Below are 20012 nucleotides of genomic sequence, written 5' to 3' on the forward strand. Positions count from 1 at the left end.
TTGGCTTTCTTTGGTGAGTTTAATGGCCAATAGATGGTGTAACTAAAGCCACTTCATGAAAGTCATGGGGCAGAATTTCTACACGCCCCCCCCCCCCCCGTCAGTGGGGAAGTTCAGGAGCGAGGCCGTGGAGACGCGCCTCTGATCGGCGTCCCCGATTGGGGGCGCGCCGCCATTTTACCTGGGCAGGCCAACTAACACCCGCCCAGCATGAAAGAGTGCACTCATCTCCCTGAGGCTAAGTGCAGCCTCAGGGAGATCGGCTCTACAGTAAAAAAAATCTTAAAAATAGAAGAAAAAAATTTCCCTGTCATGTTACCCTCATGTGACACTGTCACATGAGTTGGGACGTGTCCATCACTTTTAAATAGACTTTTACTATATTTTTCAAAATCTACATGAAACCTCGTCCCGCCCGTGGATGAGGTTTCACGCTTTTTCTGAAGCCCGCCAGGGCTCCCGGCCTGCTCGCCAGACTTAAGGTTGGACGGGCAGGTCCGTTAATTACTTTAATGGCTCTGTCAATGATCTCAATTGGCCATTGACAGGTCAGCGGGCGCAGAGCTGATTCTGCTGAGCCCCCACCTACCTGAAAATTGAAATGGGGGTGGGGTGACGTTGGGAGTTCTGCCCAAGGTCACCGCGCGTCGTTTTACGCATCGGCGAGCAAGCCCGCCCCCACCCCACCTAGCTCGCTGACCGAGAAATCTTGGCCATGGGGGAGCTGTGCATGATGCCACTTCCGTAAAGTTAATGAACTAGCGGCGCAAATTAGCCAGCAACTTGTGATGGTTCATAATTCACTGGTTATCGGAGCTTAGAAAAAAATGTAACGTAATTTTATTGAAGCCCCTAAGACTCTGAAGGGGCTTGATTGAGAGGATGTTTCCCCTCGTCGGGGAATCTGAACCCAGGGGCAGGGGTGGGGCACAGTTTCAAAATAAGTCTCCCATTTAAGACTGAGGTGAGGAGGAATTTCTTCTCTCAGAGGGTCATTGATCTTTGGAATTCTCCACCCAGAGAGCAGTGGAGGCTGTATAATGGAAGATATCCAAGGCTGAGCTAGACACATCTATGATCCACAAGGGAATCAAAGGTTATGCAAGGGTGGGGAGGGGGTCGGGGGTGGGGGTCGGGGGGAGAGGCTGCAGGCAGGAAAGTGGAGTTAAGGCCAAAATTGGCTATGATCTGACTGAATGGCGGGGCGGGCTTTTTAAATTCATTTCTGGGATGTGAGCGTCGCTGGCTAGGCCTGCATTTATTGCCCATCCCTAATTGCTCTTGAGAAGGTGGTAGTGAACTGCCTTCTTGAACCGCTGCAGTCTGTAGTTACACCCACTGTTAGGAAGGGAGTTCCAGGATTTTGACCTAGTGACAGTGAAGGAACGGCCGATATATTTCCAAGTCAGGTGAGTGACTTGGAGGGGAACTTCCAGGTGGTGGTGTTCCCATTTATCTGCTACCCTTGTCTTTCTAGGTGGTAGTGGTCGTGGGTTTGGAAGGTGCTGTCTCAGGAGCCTTGGTGAGTTCCTGCAGTGCATCTTGTACATGGTACACACTGCTGCTACTGTGCATCGATGGTGGAGGGAGTGAATGTTTGTGGATGGGGTGCCAGTCAAGTGGGTTGCTTTGCCCTGAATGGTGTTAAGCTTCTTGAATGCTGTTGGAGCTGCACTCGCCCAGGCAAGTGGAGAGTGTTCCATCACACTCCTGACTTGTGCCTTGTAGATGGTGGACAGGCTTTGGGGAGTCAGGAGGTGTGTTACTCACTGTAGAATTCCCAGCCTCTGACCTGCTCTTGTAGCCACAGTATTTATGTGGCTAGACCAGTTCAGCTTCTGATCAATGGTAACCCCTAGGGTGTTAACAGTGGCGGACTCAGCAATGGTCATGCATTATATGTCAATGGGCGATGGTTAGATTCTCTCTTGTTGTAGATGGTCATTGCCTGGCACTTGTGTGGCACAAATGTCACTTGCCACTTGTTCAGCTCAAGCTGGATATTGTCCAGGCTTTGCTGCATTTGGACATGGACTACTTCAGTATCTGAGGAGTTATGAATGGTGATGAACATTATGCAATTATCTGTGACTATCCCCACTTCTGACCTGTGATGCTGGGGACATCGGGAGGAGGCCGAGATGGATCATCCATTCAGCACTTCTGGCTGAAGATTGTTGCAAATGCTTCAGCCTTGTCTTTCGCACTCATGTGCTGGGCTCCCCCGTCATTGAGGATGGGGATATTTGTGGAGCTTCCTCCTCCAGTGAGTTGTTTATTGTCCATCACCATTCATGACTGGATGTGGCAGAACTGCAGAGTTTAGATCAGATTTGTTGGTTGTGGAAACGCTTAGCTCTGTTTATCACTTGCTGCTTATGATGCTTAGCATGCAAGTCATCCTGTGTTGTAGGTTAACAAGTTGACACCTCATTTTTAGATATGCCTGGTGCTGCTCTTGGCATGCCCTCCTGCACTATTCATTGAACCAGGGTTGATCCCCTGGCTTGATGGTAATGGTAAAGTGGGGGATTTGCTGGGACATGAGTTTACAGATTGTGGTTGAGTACAATCCTGCTGCTGCTGCTGATGGCCCACAGCGCCTCATGAATTCCCAGTCTTGAGTTGCTAAATCTGTTTGAAAACTATCCCATATAGCATGGTGGTAGTGCCAGAGAACACAATGGAGGGTACCCGCAAGGTAAAGATGGGACTTCATCTCCACAAAGACTGTGCGGTGGTCACTCCTACTGACACTGTCATGGATAGGTGCATCTGCGGCAGGCAGGTTGGTGAGGATGTGGTCAAGTATGTTTTTCCCTCTTGTTGATTCCCTTACCACCTTCCGCAGACCCAGTCTAGCAGCTATGTCGTTTAGCACTCGGCCAGCTCAGTCAGTAATGGTGCCACCAAGCCACTCTTGGTGATGGACATTGAAGGCCCCCACCCAGAGTACATTCTGTGCCATTGCCACCCTCAGTGCTTCCTCCAAGTGGTGTTCAACATGGAGGAGCACTGACTCATCAGCTGAGGGGATTGGTATGTGGTAATCAGCAGGTGGTTTCCTTGCCCATGTTTGACCTGATGCCATGAAACTTCATAGGGTCCGGAGTTGATGTTGAGGACTCCCTCCCGTCTATATACCACTGTGCTGCCACCTCTGCTGGGTCTGTCCTGACAGTGGGACAGGACCTACCCAGGGATGGTAATGGTGATGGTGGAGTCTGGGACATTGTCTGTAAGGTTTGATTCCGTGAGGATGACTATGTCAGGCTGTTGCTTGACTAGTCAGTGAGACAGCTCTCCCAGTTTTGGCACAAGCCCCCAGATGTTAGTAAGGAGGACCTGGCAGGGCTGAGTTTGCCTTTGTTGTTTCCGATGCCTAGGTTGTTGCCGGGTGGTCCATCCGGTTTCATCCCTTTTAGACTTTGTGGCAGTTTGATTCAACTGAGTGACTGGCTCGGCCATTTCAGCGAGGGCATTTAAGAGTCAACCACACTGCTGTGGGCCCGGAGTCACCTGTAGGCCAGACCGGGTAAGGACAGCAGTTTCCTTCCCTAAAGGGCATTTGTTAACCCAGGATGGGTTTTTCTGACGATCGGCAACGCTTTGTTGAATTCGAATTCCACCGTCTGCCGTGATGGGATTCAAAGCTGGGTCCACAAAGCATTACCCTGGATTACCAGTCCAGTGACAATACCGCCACACTGCCACCTCCCGCAAAGCTTGAGGGGCCAAATGGCCTCCTTATATACCTTGCGACAAGTTGCTTGTCTGCAAATGAATTGTTCAGGTACTGTTAGGCTTTGAGCAAAACCTGGCCCTTTTTTTTCTGGGTAACAGGTTAGTACAGAATGGTGAGCAGGTGGTATGGAAAACCTGTAAACGCTTTGATAAAGGAAAATGCATCCACGTGCGTGATCATGATTGAGCCTCAGGGGAAATACAGCAATTGCATGCTTGCTGGTTTATGCTCTTCAACTCTTAAATTATGTTTAAGTCGCTATGTAAATGCAAGTTGTTGTTCTTTCACATTGATGAACGACAATTCCATACTATTCTTCTCAATGCCTGCAGATGTGCGTGCATAGCTACCGAAATTGGTCACAAGAAAATGGTCCAAAGGTATTGTTGAAAATTCAAGGCACTGAAAAGGAAGAATTGGATAACATCATACGTTTCTCAGGATGTTATCAGGGTGTACGATAGTCACTGGAATAGTAATCCAGAGGCCTGGACTGATGATAGTGACCATGAAACCACTGGATTGTCACAAAAACTCAACTGGTTCACTGAGGATCTATCGGGAATGAAATCTGCCATCGTTGCCTAATTCAGCCTATATTTGACTCCATACCCATGTCAATGTGGCTGACTCTTAAATGCCTTCTGAAATGGTCTAGCAAGTCTCTCATTTGCATTCAAGAAGGTGGTTCAGCACTAACCTCTTGAAGGCAATGAGGAATGGGAAATAAATTCTGGCCTCATCAGCACTGCTCACATTCTGTGAAGGATTAAAGAAATATCTATCGCTGCGAAAGGGGGTTTCATTTAATAAACAGAGAGACTGCACATGGCCATTCATGTAGGCGACTGCAGATATGCAGGAAGCTACCACAATGCGTTTATCCTAGGGACGTAGGACATAGGGCTTAGGAGCAGGAATTGAGCCTGCTCCACCTATCACAAAGATCATGGTTAATCTGGTTGTGGCCTCAACTGTACTTTCCTGTCTGGCCCCACCCCCGATCCTATGACAGATGATTGTTTCACCAGTATCTCCAGGAATATAGCTACATAACATGTATGGGTTCTGAAGGACTGAGGTGCCATTGTTTCCAGAGTGTGTGACCACTGCTCTAAACTATGAAAACAGGCTGAATGAAAATACAATGAGGCATGAGGAAGTAAGTAGATGAGGCCATGCGGAGGCAAAGATTCCCTACTTGCATCAGTCTGGCAATGAACAATTGTACAACTCTGCTGTGTGGGGTCACTGGGTCATGACCCTGTTTGGAGTTCAGTCCTCAAGTAATCAGTCCAAACCTTCACTTGGTGCATCAAACCTATTGCTCTTTTTTTGCTGCTTCATGGTTCGATACCCTGGTTTGCCTGCACAGCATAAAACTGCTTTCAGGTTATTACTACAGAGCTGATTTTCTGTTTGAATTGCTTGCAGTCGCGCATGAGGGCATCTCGATTCATGAGTTCATGGACAGAACTGACTAGATTTTCTGAGATGTGTTCATTTTAATGCGAGAAATGGAATCGAGTGGTCTCATGCCATTTACTCGGGGGAACACAAGGGCTCCACAGCATAGGAGTGGTTTGATTGGCACTCGCATGGAGAAAAGTTATAAGGGTAGGTAGTGTGAGAAAAAGAGACATCTCACCCGAGTCTGACAAGGATTGTCCTTCTGGGGGAATACACCTCAGGGATGTTGTTGGAAAAAGACATAGGAAGCTTCACTGTGAGGGTGGTGAGGCTCAGACCTTCCACTGGGCCCTGAAATTGGTATTGTACTCCATTCCCCGGAGCGATTAGCACCTATTCTTCTGAGTTGTGAAAATAACGGAATCAAACTATTTCAAGGAAAGGCACCAGTCAAGAATCCTCGAGCAGTGGCCACCGTATTAGAGTTGTAGCTTATCAAAATTCTGTAAAGAAACAATGGAAATTTGCTTCCTCGCCCATTAGATGAATCCTCCTCGGTAAAGCAATGGTGAGAAACACGAGAAGAAGCAAAGCACCATCGTGCAGAAAGGCAGGGAAAATCGCAGTCAACCTTCTCAAGCCCAATCATAGAGCAGCATGCTCTGTTGGGTATGATACTTCCTTGTCTCTGCTGCTTCACTTCAGACTTGGGTGAAGCACTTAGTTTGGCATTGGCAGCATTCAATGGGGATGGGCTTTCTTTTAAGTTGGGCAGAAAAGCACAATCTAACGATGATCAAGGAGGCTCTAACTTAATGTATCTTAAAGAATTTCCTTCGACTTGTGAGGAAACCACCTACAGAGTTCTGAAGCATGCAGAGTATTGAAGTGGTAAGATCTTTCTAAGGCATTGACCGCAGGGCTCAGAATTTCCACTCTCCCTCATTCTCTTTTTTCTGTCTGCTTGGCATTACTCTCTCTGGATTATTTCACTGACAAGTCTGCAGGCTTTTAATTACTGTCGTGCTGTGACTGTCACTGCAGCAATGTCAGAATAATTTGATATTTTGTGAATTGTAATTTGCATGTAAAATGACAGATAAACATTGCTTTGAAAAATAGTAATTCAGGGAAAATTTTGTTTTGCAATTATTCACTTCCCATTGGGTGTCGCTCTATTCTGGTGGCAGGCCCATATGAACAAGAGCTCTGGGGCCATCAGTGGGATTCAACAGCCTTTCAAAGTTGAAAGTTTTCTCAATGAACTACCTCATTATTCTGTGAGGATTGCTAGCAAGTTAAACCAGGAGATTCACTTAAGGAAGCCTGTGTAACACCCAGCTCTGGGGCTCAACCTCAACATTTTCTGCTCGGCACACTCAGATGCCCAATTGACTGTGACTCCAGTATATTTAACTTAATTTCTCTGTCATGTGTATGGATATGATATGCATTCAGCATAATCCTGCTTCCTCATGCATGTGTTTCTGTCCCCTCATTTCGTGAATTCCTGTATCACAAGTCCAATTTTGTATTAATCACACTTCCGACTTTAAATTCAGTGCCAAAGGTTTATCAAGGCTAGGGCACAGGGACTGTCACCAAGATTGGAGCTGATTTTATTCTTGCTCCTGTGCCAACACTAGGACAATTGGTAACTTGCATGCTTGTCCTGGTAGAGGTGCACGAGTGGGAAAACAAGGCTGCACATTTATTATGGTAGTTTCAATATGCTCTACATCTGGGAAGGTAAATGATCAACCTTTTTTTGGGTTGTGAAGAGGTTTGGAAACATTGGTAGAGATACCTCCAGCATTGGGAAAATTTGGTTTGAGCTAAATGGTAATGAGCTTTTTGACTTAACCAGAAAACTGCCCATGTTTAGTATCACAACCCGCTGGTACTCATCTTTGCATTGAGACTTCAAACAGAGGCCTCCTCTGCACTCTCAGGTAGATGTAAAAGATCCCATGGCACTAAAGAAGAACACGGGAGTTCCTTGGGTGCCCTAGCTCATGTTTATCCCTCAACTAACATCTCTAAAACAGGTCATCTGTTTTATAGAAAATGGTGAAAATTCTTAGGAGAGAGAGCGAGAGTGGTTCAGTGGGTAGTCCCCTGACTCTGAGCCAGAAGGGTCCGGCGACAACTCCCACTCCAGGACTTGTCCACTATGGAGGAACCCAGCCACTGGCGCAGGCAAGCTAGCGTGTACTGGATAGTCCTCAGCCTGGATAAATGCAGAGGGTTTGTGGTAGAAAGGTCAACTGGCTGTGAAACCACCCGTCAAATAAAACTGATGGCTGATAGGAAGGGTGATCAACCAGCATTGTGACAACCTGATCTCACCTGGGAAAAGCTGAAAGAAACAGGAAGGCTGGAAATCTGACAGTATTCCTGGAGACAGAAACAGTGTTAACGCTTCACATCCACGAGCTTCCGTCTGAACAGTTCTCATGAAAGCTCACAGACCTGAAACATTAGCCTCTTTTTCTCTCCCGAGGTGCTGCCTGACTTGCTGAGTATTTCTAGCATTTTCTGTTTTTATTTCAGATTCCCAGAATCCTCAGTATTTTGCTTTTGTATTTGGTTATATGGCCACCGTGGGACCTGCTGCACATAAATTGGTTGCCGCATTTCCTATATTACAACAGTGACTGTAGTAGTAGGAAGTAGTAGTAGTGCACTCATGTGTAGTAGAAGTGTCAGGTACATACAGGGTTAAGGTGGAACTGAGTACAGGACCACCCACACAGTTGTATAAGAAGGCACATGACTCAGAGTCAAGGTCAGTCTAGAGATGGACAGAGATGGATAAAGACCTAGGATAGTGTCAGCTCCTCAACTGTACCCTCTACCGAATATATGTATATAGTTATGAGTTGTCAATAAAGGCTTGCTGTTAATATACTCAAGATCACGACATTTACTTCATGGTGTCCGAAGCAGTGTTCTTCCATGACTACACTTTGAAAGTACTTTATTGTCTGTAAAGTGCTTTGGGATATCATATGATCGAAAAAGGCGCAAGATAAACCTCAGTCTCTCTATATGAAACAACTGAGGCTAAAGTGCTTAAAGATTTTATTTCTGTTAGTTAGACAGCATATGTTGATAGAATACAACAATCAGTAATGTTTTGTTAAAAACTAGGTAAATCACCAGGAGAGATACATCCAATCTCAACATAATTAGAAGTGCACTCATGTGTTATTATAACAATCTATAATTAGTTGATGTGAAGATAATTATTTATAATAAATACCCTTAATAGTTCTGATATTTCATTTGGACCTTTCAATAGCAAACTACTAATGAAATGAAGCATTGTGAATACATAATGACTATGTTTTACTTTTTTTTAAACCATGCAATTAGATTTCAAAGCTTTAATTATTTACTGTTAAAAGTATTCCAGGCAAACAACATAGTTTCATGCTTTTTTAGATGCAATGCCCACAAGCCAAATCTAAGATCAAAAGACAGCTCAAAATGACCAGGAACTTCAATGTATTTTTCAGATTGTTCCTTTGTCTGTGAACTATCAGACCATGAAAGGTCTCTTTAATAAATCCATTCTCCACTTCAATTGGCCGCTTAATTTCCCTCACACCCCTGGATAGATGGAATCTCAAACAGGCGGACTGCAACCTTCCCCATTCCACCATGCACAGAATTTAAAAGTCACATTCACTTGAATATTCATCAACTCCTACCTGTTTTCACCTTGATTTACTGCGAGATACATTTCCCATGAATTCCCCTCCGGAATTGCTCCCAGTGGAACCAATAAACGGACCCCTGATGTGAAAGAAAATTTGTCGTTAGTGTTACAAATGAATTTATAAATTTTGCTAAATGTAATTATCATCAGTAAATGGGACTAGGGCTGAAGATTATCAATGGAAGAATGAGATTATTTATTCTGACCCGAGGATTATTTGAACAGGGAATACTTTACCAAAAAAGCTAGAAAGTCAAACAGAATAACATTTATAAAGGAATTGATTGAGCATTGGAAATGATGCTTAATAACTGGTATGGGTTAAGGACAGATAGATGAGTGGACAGTCCTAACTCAAGCTAGTATGGGCATCGAGGCGACCAGGATGGTCGGTTCTGTGTTGTGACTGCTCCAATTTTTTCATTTGGAAAGCTAGCAGGCCAACCGTTATCTTGCAAATGTGACCTGCAAACCTGCTTCATCTCGGCCTATTGACCAGAGAACAAAATGTGTGCGCAGGTTCTTCCTTCCAGTCTGATGCCCGCTAAGTAATTTGGATTTGCATTTGCTGTTTGTCTGCTGCTTTGTTTCCATGGATGTAAGGGCTTGGTCTACCACATACCTGCTGATGATGGGCATTGGTGACAGGAATTGGAAAACATGCCGGGGGAGGGCCATACATTCAGCCTTACACACCCGCTGAACAAGCGCATGCAGGAACTCAAGAGATCCTTAGAGAGTTTGAAGGTTGGAGGAAGTTACAGGGTTCATCCAAAATGGTAGGGTTTGTATCTCTTTTGGTTCTCAATGTGATTCAGATCGCACATCTGCTCAAAGAGAATTGGAAACTGCGACTGTTGAACCCTGATGAACTCTGGCAGCCATTGGAAATTCATTACAAGTGCTGCATCACGGGTTGTAAACACAGCAAGGTCATTCTACTCTGTAACCAAATAATAAATAGGTTCATAAAGAACAGTTTTGCAATTTCACTGTGTCTAGTGCACAATGGAGTCTTTTCCCAAAGACCTTGAGTGTGTCCAGAAAAAAAAACATAAATCAGAGAAATTTGGGACCCATTATGGAAAATACCAAAATGATTTGGAACTGAGAAATTTTTCCCCTGTTGGTGTGGGACCAAATTCTAAAATATAGGAATTTCTCTGGACCATGAAGTTCATACATTTTGTCAAGGGAAGGAATATACTGACACTAAGGTGAGTATTGTCCCTTCTAACTCAAGGGATAAATGTTTCAAAGCTTTGTCGTTAACTTTAAAGACTGGTAAAATTGGGAAGCTGCAAATTGGTGAGACTATAACCTCATGTTTAATAAGTCTCTGAACATTTAAGCTCTGGGGAGAAAACCGATGTGCCTTTTTTCTGTTCCTTGGTTATAAAACAGATGCATGGCAAATCACTTTGGCAGAGATATGGCCTTCATCCATTCTGTACCACTAACTTTGTGGGACCCATTCTTAAGGTGTTTGCTTAAAATAGGCATTAGGTCTCTGAATAGGTTAACTAAGGGCATAATGCCTGTCGAAGGACCATCTACAAAGTTAACCATTGATAAGCAGGGCAATTAATGGGAGATTTATTTGTAATTGAAGAAAAACTTTCTGTGGAGCCAGGGGGAGAAGGAGTGCTTTCCTCAACTTCATGGTCGTATCCACTGCCTTTCCCTGGTCACAGTCCCCCATACCCATTCCATACCCCTCCGTCCCTCCTGGAACTTAGCTGGATACTTGAGATTCAAGTGTCCCACAAAGAGCAGTCATGACAGGCACCAGTAGCTCAACCAGGATGTTCATGCAAGAGCACGTTAGGAGCTGGGAATTCTGTGCCGGGTAACTCACCTCCTGACTCCCCAAAGCCTGTCTGCCATCTACAAGGCACAAGTCAGGAGTGTGATGTAATACACTCCACTTGCCTGGATGAGTGCAGCTCCAACAACACTCAAGAAGCTTGACAACATCCAGGACAAAGCAGCCTATTTGATTGGCACCTCATCCGCCATCTTAAGCATTCACTCCCTCCACCACCAATGCACAGTGGCAGCAGTGTGTACCATCTACAAGATGAACTGTAGGAACTCACCAAGGTTCCTTTGACAGTATCTTCCAAACCCCTGACCCCTACCACCTAGAAGGGCTAGGGCAGCAGATGCATGGGAACAATATCTCCTGCAAGCTTCTCTCCAAGCTACATAGCATCCTGACTTGGAACTATATCGCTGTTCCTTCACCGTTGCTGGGTCAAAATCCTGGAACTTTGTCTCTAACAGTACTGTGTGTGTACCTACACTACAAGGACTGCAGCAGTTCAAGGCAGCTCAATGTCACCTTCTCAAGGGTAATTAGGAATGGGCACTAAATGCTGGCCTAGCCAGTGACACCCACATCCTATGAAAGAAGAAAAAATAACGAGGCTTGAGAACCAATTTCAGCCTCACCTCAGTTCGGGCACAGGCTGTCCATGCAGTGGTCAGTTTGGGCCTGGACACCAGTTCAGGCTGATCTCTGCCGTTGTTCATCTCTACATGAGTGACAGGAGTTTTCTATCATTGTGTTCATAATATTCCTATTTTAGATACTGCCTGTGTTTTGACAGCAATATCACAATGGAAAAAATAGTTTGCACTTATTTCTATTACAAAAGTAATTTTTGGTTGCTTTCATTACCAAACAATATGCTCTTGAAGCAGCTATCTTTGTGCAGCAAACAGTCCCAATGGACTGCAAAATAATACTACAATTGAAAAGTGCTGCAGAGATGTGTTTCTTCTCTGTGATATTGTAAAACACAAACTGAAACCCTTCTTATGCCACATGATTGACAGGTTGGAAAAGATCGATACAAACGGATAGTCCAACTTCCTGTTTCATGTTGTAGTTTAAATAAATCCTTCCAAGCTGAAGTGGAGAATCTTGGCTTCATTGTTATAGACTTTCTGTTGCTGACGTAAATCTGAAATCCAGCAACTAGTTGGCCAATAAGGTGCAAAACCCAAATTAAAGTGTTTCTCAAAGGTTCTAGATGTTTCAGATATCCATCGTACAGGCTGTTCATTTAACATCTTCCAGGTTTTTGTTAACATCATAAGTTCCCCAGGTGACTCTTGGTTCCATTGATCCTTGGGCTGAATTAATACCACATTCCTTAAGCTTCCAGCTGCTGCAGTCTCCTCTTGGAGGGAACTCAATACCTCAGTACTTCAGCTTGCCTCTGGAGTCTTCTGAGTTCTGCTGTCTTTTCTTCAATGGAGGCTCACTTTAGCCCCTGTATATTCACGCAAAAATAACAGAGACTTTGCTCTGAGCATTATTTCTGGTACAATTGTATTTCAGAATGCATCGAAGATTCTACTAGGAGTAGCACAGCAACAGAGACATTTCTGTGCATTCACAATCTCATTAAAATGCAGCAAACCAAAGCTACCCTCTTCCAGATTACAAGTTGCCATCAATTTCACAAATAACCTAAACTGCTGCTGTGCTGAGAAAGCTGAAAAAATGAAGAATTAGGAACCAGGTAGCTCATTAAAACTCACCCAGAATAACATCTCAACTGGTATACGATCATGCCCTATGCTTTGATGCCAAGGTCAACAATATACAAGAAGAAGCTCATGGACAGATTACTCTAATTGCAGAGAAATAAACTAACGCCTAGATAGAATTTTTCTACACTGTCGGTTAAGGCAATTGTCGAAAGGATGTTTCTTCGTGTGGGTGAGTCCAGCACTAGGGGGCACTGTTTTAAAATTAGGGGTCACCCTTTTAGGACAGAGACGAGGAGAAATTTTTTTCTCTCAAAGAGTTGTGCGACTTTGGAATTCTCTGCCTCAGAGGCGAGATCATTGAATATTTTTTAAGGCAGAGGTAGATAGATTCTTGTTAGGCAAGGGAATCAAAGATTATTGGGGTTAGATGGGAATGTGGAAAGCGAAACACAACAAGGTCAGTCGTGATCTTATTGAGTGGCGGAACAGGCTCGAAGGGCAGAATGGTCTACTCCTGTTCCTATTTCTTATCTTCTTATGTTGTTTCCCAAATTCCAGAGTAAATTTTCCCAGACGAGCAGCTCATCACAGTGGAATCAAGTGGTGTTTTCTTTTAATTTATTAATTCCTGAGAAGAGGGCATTACTGGCAAGGTGAGCATTTATTGCCCACTCCTTCCTGCCCTTGAGAAGGTGGTGGTGAGCCTCCTTCTTGAACTGCTGCAGTCCATGTGCAGTTTCGGCAGCCTTATCACAGCACCCTTGATTTTCCAGCAGTCCCTACAATGGATTCATTGTTTCATGCTCTTGAAAAGTGTGGAGTCAGTGCAATGAGGGGGAGTCCATGAAAAATTTGCTTAATCCATCTCGGGCAAAAGTAAAGTTACTTCCCCCCAAGGGCTTCAACAATCTCTCAATCTCAGGTAGGGTTCTGCCTTTCACCCCTCAAGAGAAAATACCTCCTTCAACACAAAGTAAATGATTAGTTTTACTCATAAAGTCGTCTTAAATCAAAGGGTTTATACCACATGATAGAAACTCATCATTCTTCTGGCTGCTGGCAAACATCATCTACAGTGAAATCTCAGGACTGAAAGTGTATTCTGTACGTGGAGTGTTAAAGTTTCTTTTCTTTTGGCTTGGCATGCTCGTGTATTTGCAGGGGCAACAATGGCTTGTATTTATTTAACATAGAAAGACAAACCGTGGTGTTCCACAGAATGGGTAACAGAAAAATGGATGAGGAACCAATGAAAGAGGGACTGGGAGGGGTGATCAAAAGTTTGGCTGAACAGGTAGGTCTTAATAGGGATTTCAATGAGGATCTTAAGAAGGAAGAAGGAGGAAAAGGAGAAAAGAGGGAAACATAGAAAGAGGAGTGGACAATTCAGTCACATTCGATTAGATTTTTGGCAAATCTGTACCTCAATATTATTGACCCACCTTGTTACTACATCATTTGATATCCTAACCAACAAAAATCTGTCAGTTTCAGTCCTGAAAGTTTCAATATCCATAGCCTTTAGGGAGAAAGAATTCTACACTTTGCCCACCCTTTGAGTGAAAAGGTGCTTCTTGATTTCACTCCTTTTGTGCCCCCTTGTCTGGATTCCCCAAGGAAATAGTTTCCACATATACTCTATTAAATCCTTGTAACACATCAACTAAGCCACCCCTCAACCTTCTCAAATCAAGGGAATACAACGCAGGTCTTTGCAATCTGTCCTCATAATTTAACTCGTTAATCCCTGGCACCATTCAGGTGAATCTGTGCTGCACCTCTTCCTCAGCCAATACATTGGTTGGTTTCTGAAAACAGCATGCAGTGCTCCAGAGAGGTCTGGCCAAGGTAGGTTCTGTACACCTGAAGCATTGTTTTTTTCCAACCCATATCCCCCCTCCCCACACACGCCAACATCGCCATCAACCCTTTGTATTCCAACTCATTTAAGCTAAAGGTCAACATTCCATGAACCTCTTTGAAAATTTGTGTACAATTTATCTACCATGACACCCTAAATCAGTCTGCTCCTTCAGTCTCTGGTCTCTTTGATTTGTCTTTCTAGGATCCAAAGTGGATGGCCTCACACTTTCCCACACTGAATCCCAGCTGCCACAGCTTTGCCACTAACTTAATCTGTCACTGTCACTTTGTAATGTCCTGCAGGAAGAGATAGAGAAGTGGAGGAGTTGATTGAGCGTTGGAATTTCAGAGCTCCTGAAGAAAGAGACACAATTCCCTGGGATATCTGTAAATATAGACAAACTTCCCTGGAATTCCTGCGAATACAGATAGATCCTAGGGATCTCCTGCAACACTCCCATGGACCCCTGAAAATTCAGGCACACTTCCATGGACTTCATGTCAATAAAGACAAAGACCAAGGAATCTCCTGCAAATATAGACACACTGCCAATCGTACAGCTATATATTGGAAAACGCTTTCACCACAGAAGTAACATGTTAGTGAGTAAAGAAATACTGAAAAATGTAGGATATAAAAATCGTAAACTATGTGGTACAATCGGCCTGATACAGTAGACAGAAAACTAAGGATCTCAGGTAGTCATTAATTGAAAATAAGATTCAAAACCAATCAAATTGAAAGTGTGGCTTCTGAATCATGGCCACTGTATATTCCAAATAACCCAGGTGTTGTGTTATTGTAATGATATAATACCTTGAGCTTATTTACTGTACAAGACACAAAGCAGCAATCGCTCATAAGGATTGGGTAAACGCTATGTGGATTCATTTATTAAGACTAGGGACATGAGAACAGTTACATATATGTATCAAGCTCAAAGACATCAGAGCTGTGTGTATGTGTTCTGCTCAAATCAAAAGTGAAACCAAGACTGGATCACATGACTAATTTCCCTTCCAGTGATGTCACACTGATATTCCTTAAAAGCGTATTACAACATTCTACACCACAATCAGCTTGAAGCTATTATTGTAAAAATGGGACATCCATTACGAAGACACAAGAGTAACTTGACCTTCCAGAGGTGAAACCTTGGTAGACCTTCACCTAATTACACTCCATGATTGGTTCTTTACTCTGCATTTAATGTAATTTGAAAATGTCACCCGTCCATGTTTTGATTACTGATTCTTTTGCCTTACACTGAACCTCCGTGGCTCTGACATGTAGAGGGCTCTTACCTCCCTGTTCACATTGAGAACCACCTTGAGATTATGAGACGCTTCTGAACGAAGGACTACTTACAGCAAGTGGAATCTTTCTCAGCCTGTCCCAGCAATTCTAAACATGGACACAGTTAGTTGCACAAAGGAGCGATCAACAACTGTTGTTTGTGGCTGTAGGATGTAATCTCTCTTAGTTTGTATGCATATGGACATAAATCTCAGGGAAGAAATTGGCCTTGGATTGTGTGGCGTCAATTCATTAGAATAACACTTGGGTGTAAAGGGTTAAATTCAGAGGCGAGACTGAGTAAACATAGTTTGTAATCCCTGCAATTCTGTATCTAACCTATGCTACACTTCCTGTAGGTATAACACAATAACAACTTGCATTTATTTAGCACCTTTAACAAAGTAAATCATCCAAAGGCACTTCATGAGACTGTTATCAAGTAAAATGTAGCACCAAAGCACATAAGCAGATATCAGCACAACATGAAACTATGAGGTAGGTTTTAAAGAGTATCTTAAAAGGGGAGAGACAGATAGAGTCCAAGGAGGGAATTTCAGAGTCGAGGGTGCAGGAAGCTTGAAGGCACGACCACCAATGGTGAAGCGATTGGGCAAGTCAAGTAGTCAGACTTGGCGGAGAGCACTTTTCTCAAAAACGCATTCAGCTCCCTTTCTGTTGCTCTTACTGGTACAAAGCCTTAGTCAGACCCTGCCTAGAGTAAAAACAGAATTACCTGGAAAAACTCAGCAGGTCTGGCAGCATCGGCGGAGAAGAAAAGAGTTGATGTTTCGAGTCCTCATGACCCTTCTGCTGAAGAAGGAAAGAGTTGACGGTTCGAGTCCTCATGACCCTTCTGCTGAAGGGTCATGAGGACTCGAAACATCAACTCTTTTCTTCTCCGCCGATGCTGCCAGACCTGCTGAGTTTTTCTAGGTAATTCTGTTTTTGTTTTGGATTTCCAGCATCCGCAGTTTTTTGTTTTTATCTCCTGCCTAGAGTGCTGCGTTCAGCTTTGGATGCAAATCTCAGGGAAGAAATCGGCCTTGGAGGTGTTCAGCGTCAATTCATCAGAATGACACTTGGGTGTAAAGGGTTAAATTCAGAGGCAAGATTGCATATACATCGTCTGCACTACCTTCAGTTCAGCAGGTTGAGGGTGATCTAATCAAGGTCTTCAACTTGATTTAAGGTAGATACAGAGAAAGAGTTTCCTTAAGTGGGGGAAGCCAGACCAGGGCATAATCTTAAAATTAGAGCTGGGCCATTTAGGGGTGAAATCAGGAGGCACTTTTTTCACATAAAAGATAACACAATGTTGCAGCACGCCTCCAGCACATTAAACTTTTACAACTCCTGGAAATGGTGAAAGAAGAAAACTGGTCCTCATATTTTGACTTTGGTCCAATCCAGCATGGCTCATCTGTGACCTTTTGTTGCGCTTCTAACTGTTTCTATTGTTATAAGTATTAGCGCAGTACAGTAATTATTGAAGGGTGTCGTGATAATGCACACAGTCAACGTTATGACTTCTCCTAGAAGTACCCCATTCAAATTCATTGTGTATGGATGTCAGTGCAAAGGATGTCAACTGGCATCTTTTATAACAATGTCACTGCTGTCAAACTAATGTTTTAGCTATTCACAGTTGAATTTCAAGTGGGCTATAAACTGATCCCACTGAACTGTGCAGAGAGCAGATGCAATGTGTTGGCAGAGGTAGGTGAGTAAAATAAACCTTAATGATTCCAGTAACTACGGTGAGAAATTCTTCCTATTAAACAACTTCAGGGGAAAGAAACATAGAGGGTAATTCTATGTTTAATTCTCTGTACTCAGAGTTTGTATTCCACATCATCATTGTTGCTTCAACCTCCTACAACTGCCACTGCTTTGTGAATGGGTGAGGATGGGCAAGGGTCAGATTGGCTTGTTATATGTACTATTCAGTGAACAGTAAAAGCCCAATACAATGAATGAAAATGGAGGGAAAGTTAGATCAAAACTGGATGAAGAAGATGAAGAGGCTTGCTTACGGAGAAATTGGTCATTTACTTTACCAATCAGTCAGCAAAGAACATCTATAAATGAACACATCTTATGCTGACGTGAGGATTGGGAATCCATATATAGATCATGCTGGTCTGTGAGAATTAAATATCAACAGCAGCTGCAATCACTTGGATTCACAACACCTACGCAAGCTCTCGATTGAAAATACAAAATCCTGATCCTATCCTGAAAGTAATCATCAAAACAAGCATTTGTAGGTTACTTGCTTGACTATCAATTGTGGATTCGTGGACAAGGTACAATCAGTGTTATTGCAGAACCATCAACAAATCTTCAGAGCGAGGTAAAAGGAGATACTTCAAACACTTGTAACTTTCTTTGGTTCGGTGAGGTTCAGAAAGCCTGTTTAATATGAAGTCACTGATGTTCATTTAATGTAAAGGTGCAATCCCTGTTTAAAACTAAGTGTACACTCCCTGTATAGGAGAGTGAAATTTGTTTTTGGCAGTGGCTGTAGATGGATGAAAACAAATTGGTAGCAATGGGACAGTGCAGAGGGAGCTTTAATCTGTATCTAACCGATGCTGTATCTGCCTTGGGAACATTTGATGGGATTGTGTCAAGGCAGCTTTCCATTGTATACAACCCATGCCCAGCACAAGTTTGAAAGGACAATGCAGAGGGAGAACAAAAACAGAATTACCTGGAAAAACTCAGCAGGTCTGGCAGCATCGGCGGAGAAGAAAAGAGTTGACGTTTCGAGTCCTCATGACCCTTCGACAGAACTGCTTTACTCTATATTTAACAATGCTATATCAGACCATTAGTGCTGACAGTAATGTTTAGTGTTTGAAAGAGGGAATAGTCCATTCCCCTAGCCCCAACATCCCCCACTCCAATTAACATAACATTTGAAAAAAAAGTCTCTAACCAAGAGCTTATTTTGAAGTCCTTGAGCACAAGCAGCATTATCTACAGTAATATTCAGCCCATTCTGAATACATTTCTGGCTTTTGTGTCTACACTAGAAATTGCATGCACGATTCACACATTTGCAATAAATTATTTTTCCCTTCAGACGTGCTTGTTGAAATGCTATCATGCATTTAAATTACAAGACAGAGTTCCATCTTTAGAGTGATGAATTTACCCAGTGCATAATGGTACTCAAATTGTATAAAGCATTCATTGAACAAATCTTTATAAGATGGTCTCTGATATACTCTTTCTGAATCACAAAACAATGAGCTTTTCCAGCTGCAATGATTAGAGTTAAAAAGTCCCAACTAAAAATCATAGCACATCACTGTTTCTAGTCCAACAGCAAAGTTCAACTTGTAACTTGATAGTTCTAGTTAGCATTCATGAATAAAAAGACATTTACTTTCATTTGCAATTTCAGCACAGCAAATAACCACTTGCATTCAGGGGACCCAAACTATTACAGAATCATTAGATTTTCCAGTAAAGAAGGAGGCCATTCAGCCCACTGAATGTGTCAGAACACATTCAGCCTTTGTGTTGGTTCTTTGAAATGAATGCACTTTCACCTCTTGCTTATGGATTCAGGTCCCACAAGAGAAATGAACAGATAAGATTAGGCTGACTGGAAGTACTGCACTAACACAGGGTACTGCCTGTCAGACAAGACATGAAGCCATTTACTTGATTCACTGAATGTAAAAGATCCCGTGCATTATTCAAGGGGGAGCAGAGAGTTCTTCGACATCCCTCTCCCAACTAACACCACCACCAACTGATTAAAAGCTCATTCATCTCAGTGTTCTTCCTGGGGTCTTGCTACTGACTGACGTTCTCCTCATGATCACTGAATTTCAAAGAAACTCGTGGCTTGTGAAATGCTTTGAGACATTTCTGACAAGCCTGGTTAATTCCTGCATTGTTGCAAGTCCCCCTTGCTACAATTGCTTCAAAAAAAAAGAAAAATACTTTCACGCAAACATTTGGGCACCTTATAGGAAATTAGGTTTGCACAATGCATCGTTACAAAGGGCCAGCACTGTCAAGCCCACGTATCATCGGATAATGGAATGCATTTGTGAAAGGGCAGTTGGTAACTGCCCCAATTTACATTTCCACTACGTTTCTTGTTTCCTGCTTGAATGGTGCTGGATCTTGCTGGTTTGCAGTCACATGAACCCCTGCCAAACAGCATCCCGGCAAAGTGACCATTCCTTGTTTGTAAGCCTGAAATGATGGCAGACCATTTAAATGTGGTGGCATCACAACTGAACCTGCCCCCCCCCAACCCCTCCCCCTCCTCTCTCCCCCACCACCCTCTTCCCCCCCCCCCACCCCCATAGCCATCACTAGATCACGGCCCAGTATCCTTCCTGCTTGTGTTGGCACCGGGTGAGGATACGACTGGACTAAGCTCAGTCAGCCTTTTAAAATCAAGTAGCTTTCCTGCAAAGACTATTAATGCTCACACGTGA

The 20012-nt window shown here is 43.4% G+C and overlaps 1 protein-coding gene across 1 annotated transcript in view; it reads right to left on the reverse strand.

Moving 5' to 3' along the window:
- Positions 1-20012, reverse strand: part of LOC121289611 (netrin receptor UNC5D-like) — a 449805-nt gene that overhangs the window by 39862 nt on the left and 389931 nt on the right. Inside the window, exon 11 of the mRNA XM_041209233.1 lies at positions 8872-8956. Within this exon, the coding sequence (XP_041065167.1) occupies positions 8872-8956 (85 nt within the window). The remainder of the gene's footprint in view (positions 1-8871; positions 8957-20012) is intronic.

Source organism: Carcharodon carcharias, chromosome 17 (assembly GCF_017639515.1).
Source record: "Carcharodon carcharias isolate sCarCar2 chromosome 17, sCarCar2.pri, whole genome shotgun sequence".
Taxonomy (NCBI): Eukaryota; Metazoa; Chordata; class Chondrichthyes; order Lamniformes; family Lamnidae; genus Carcharodon; species Carcharodon carcharias.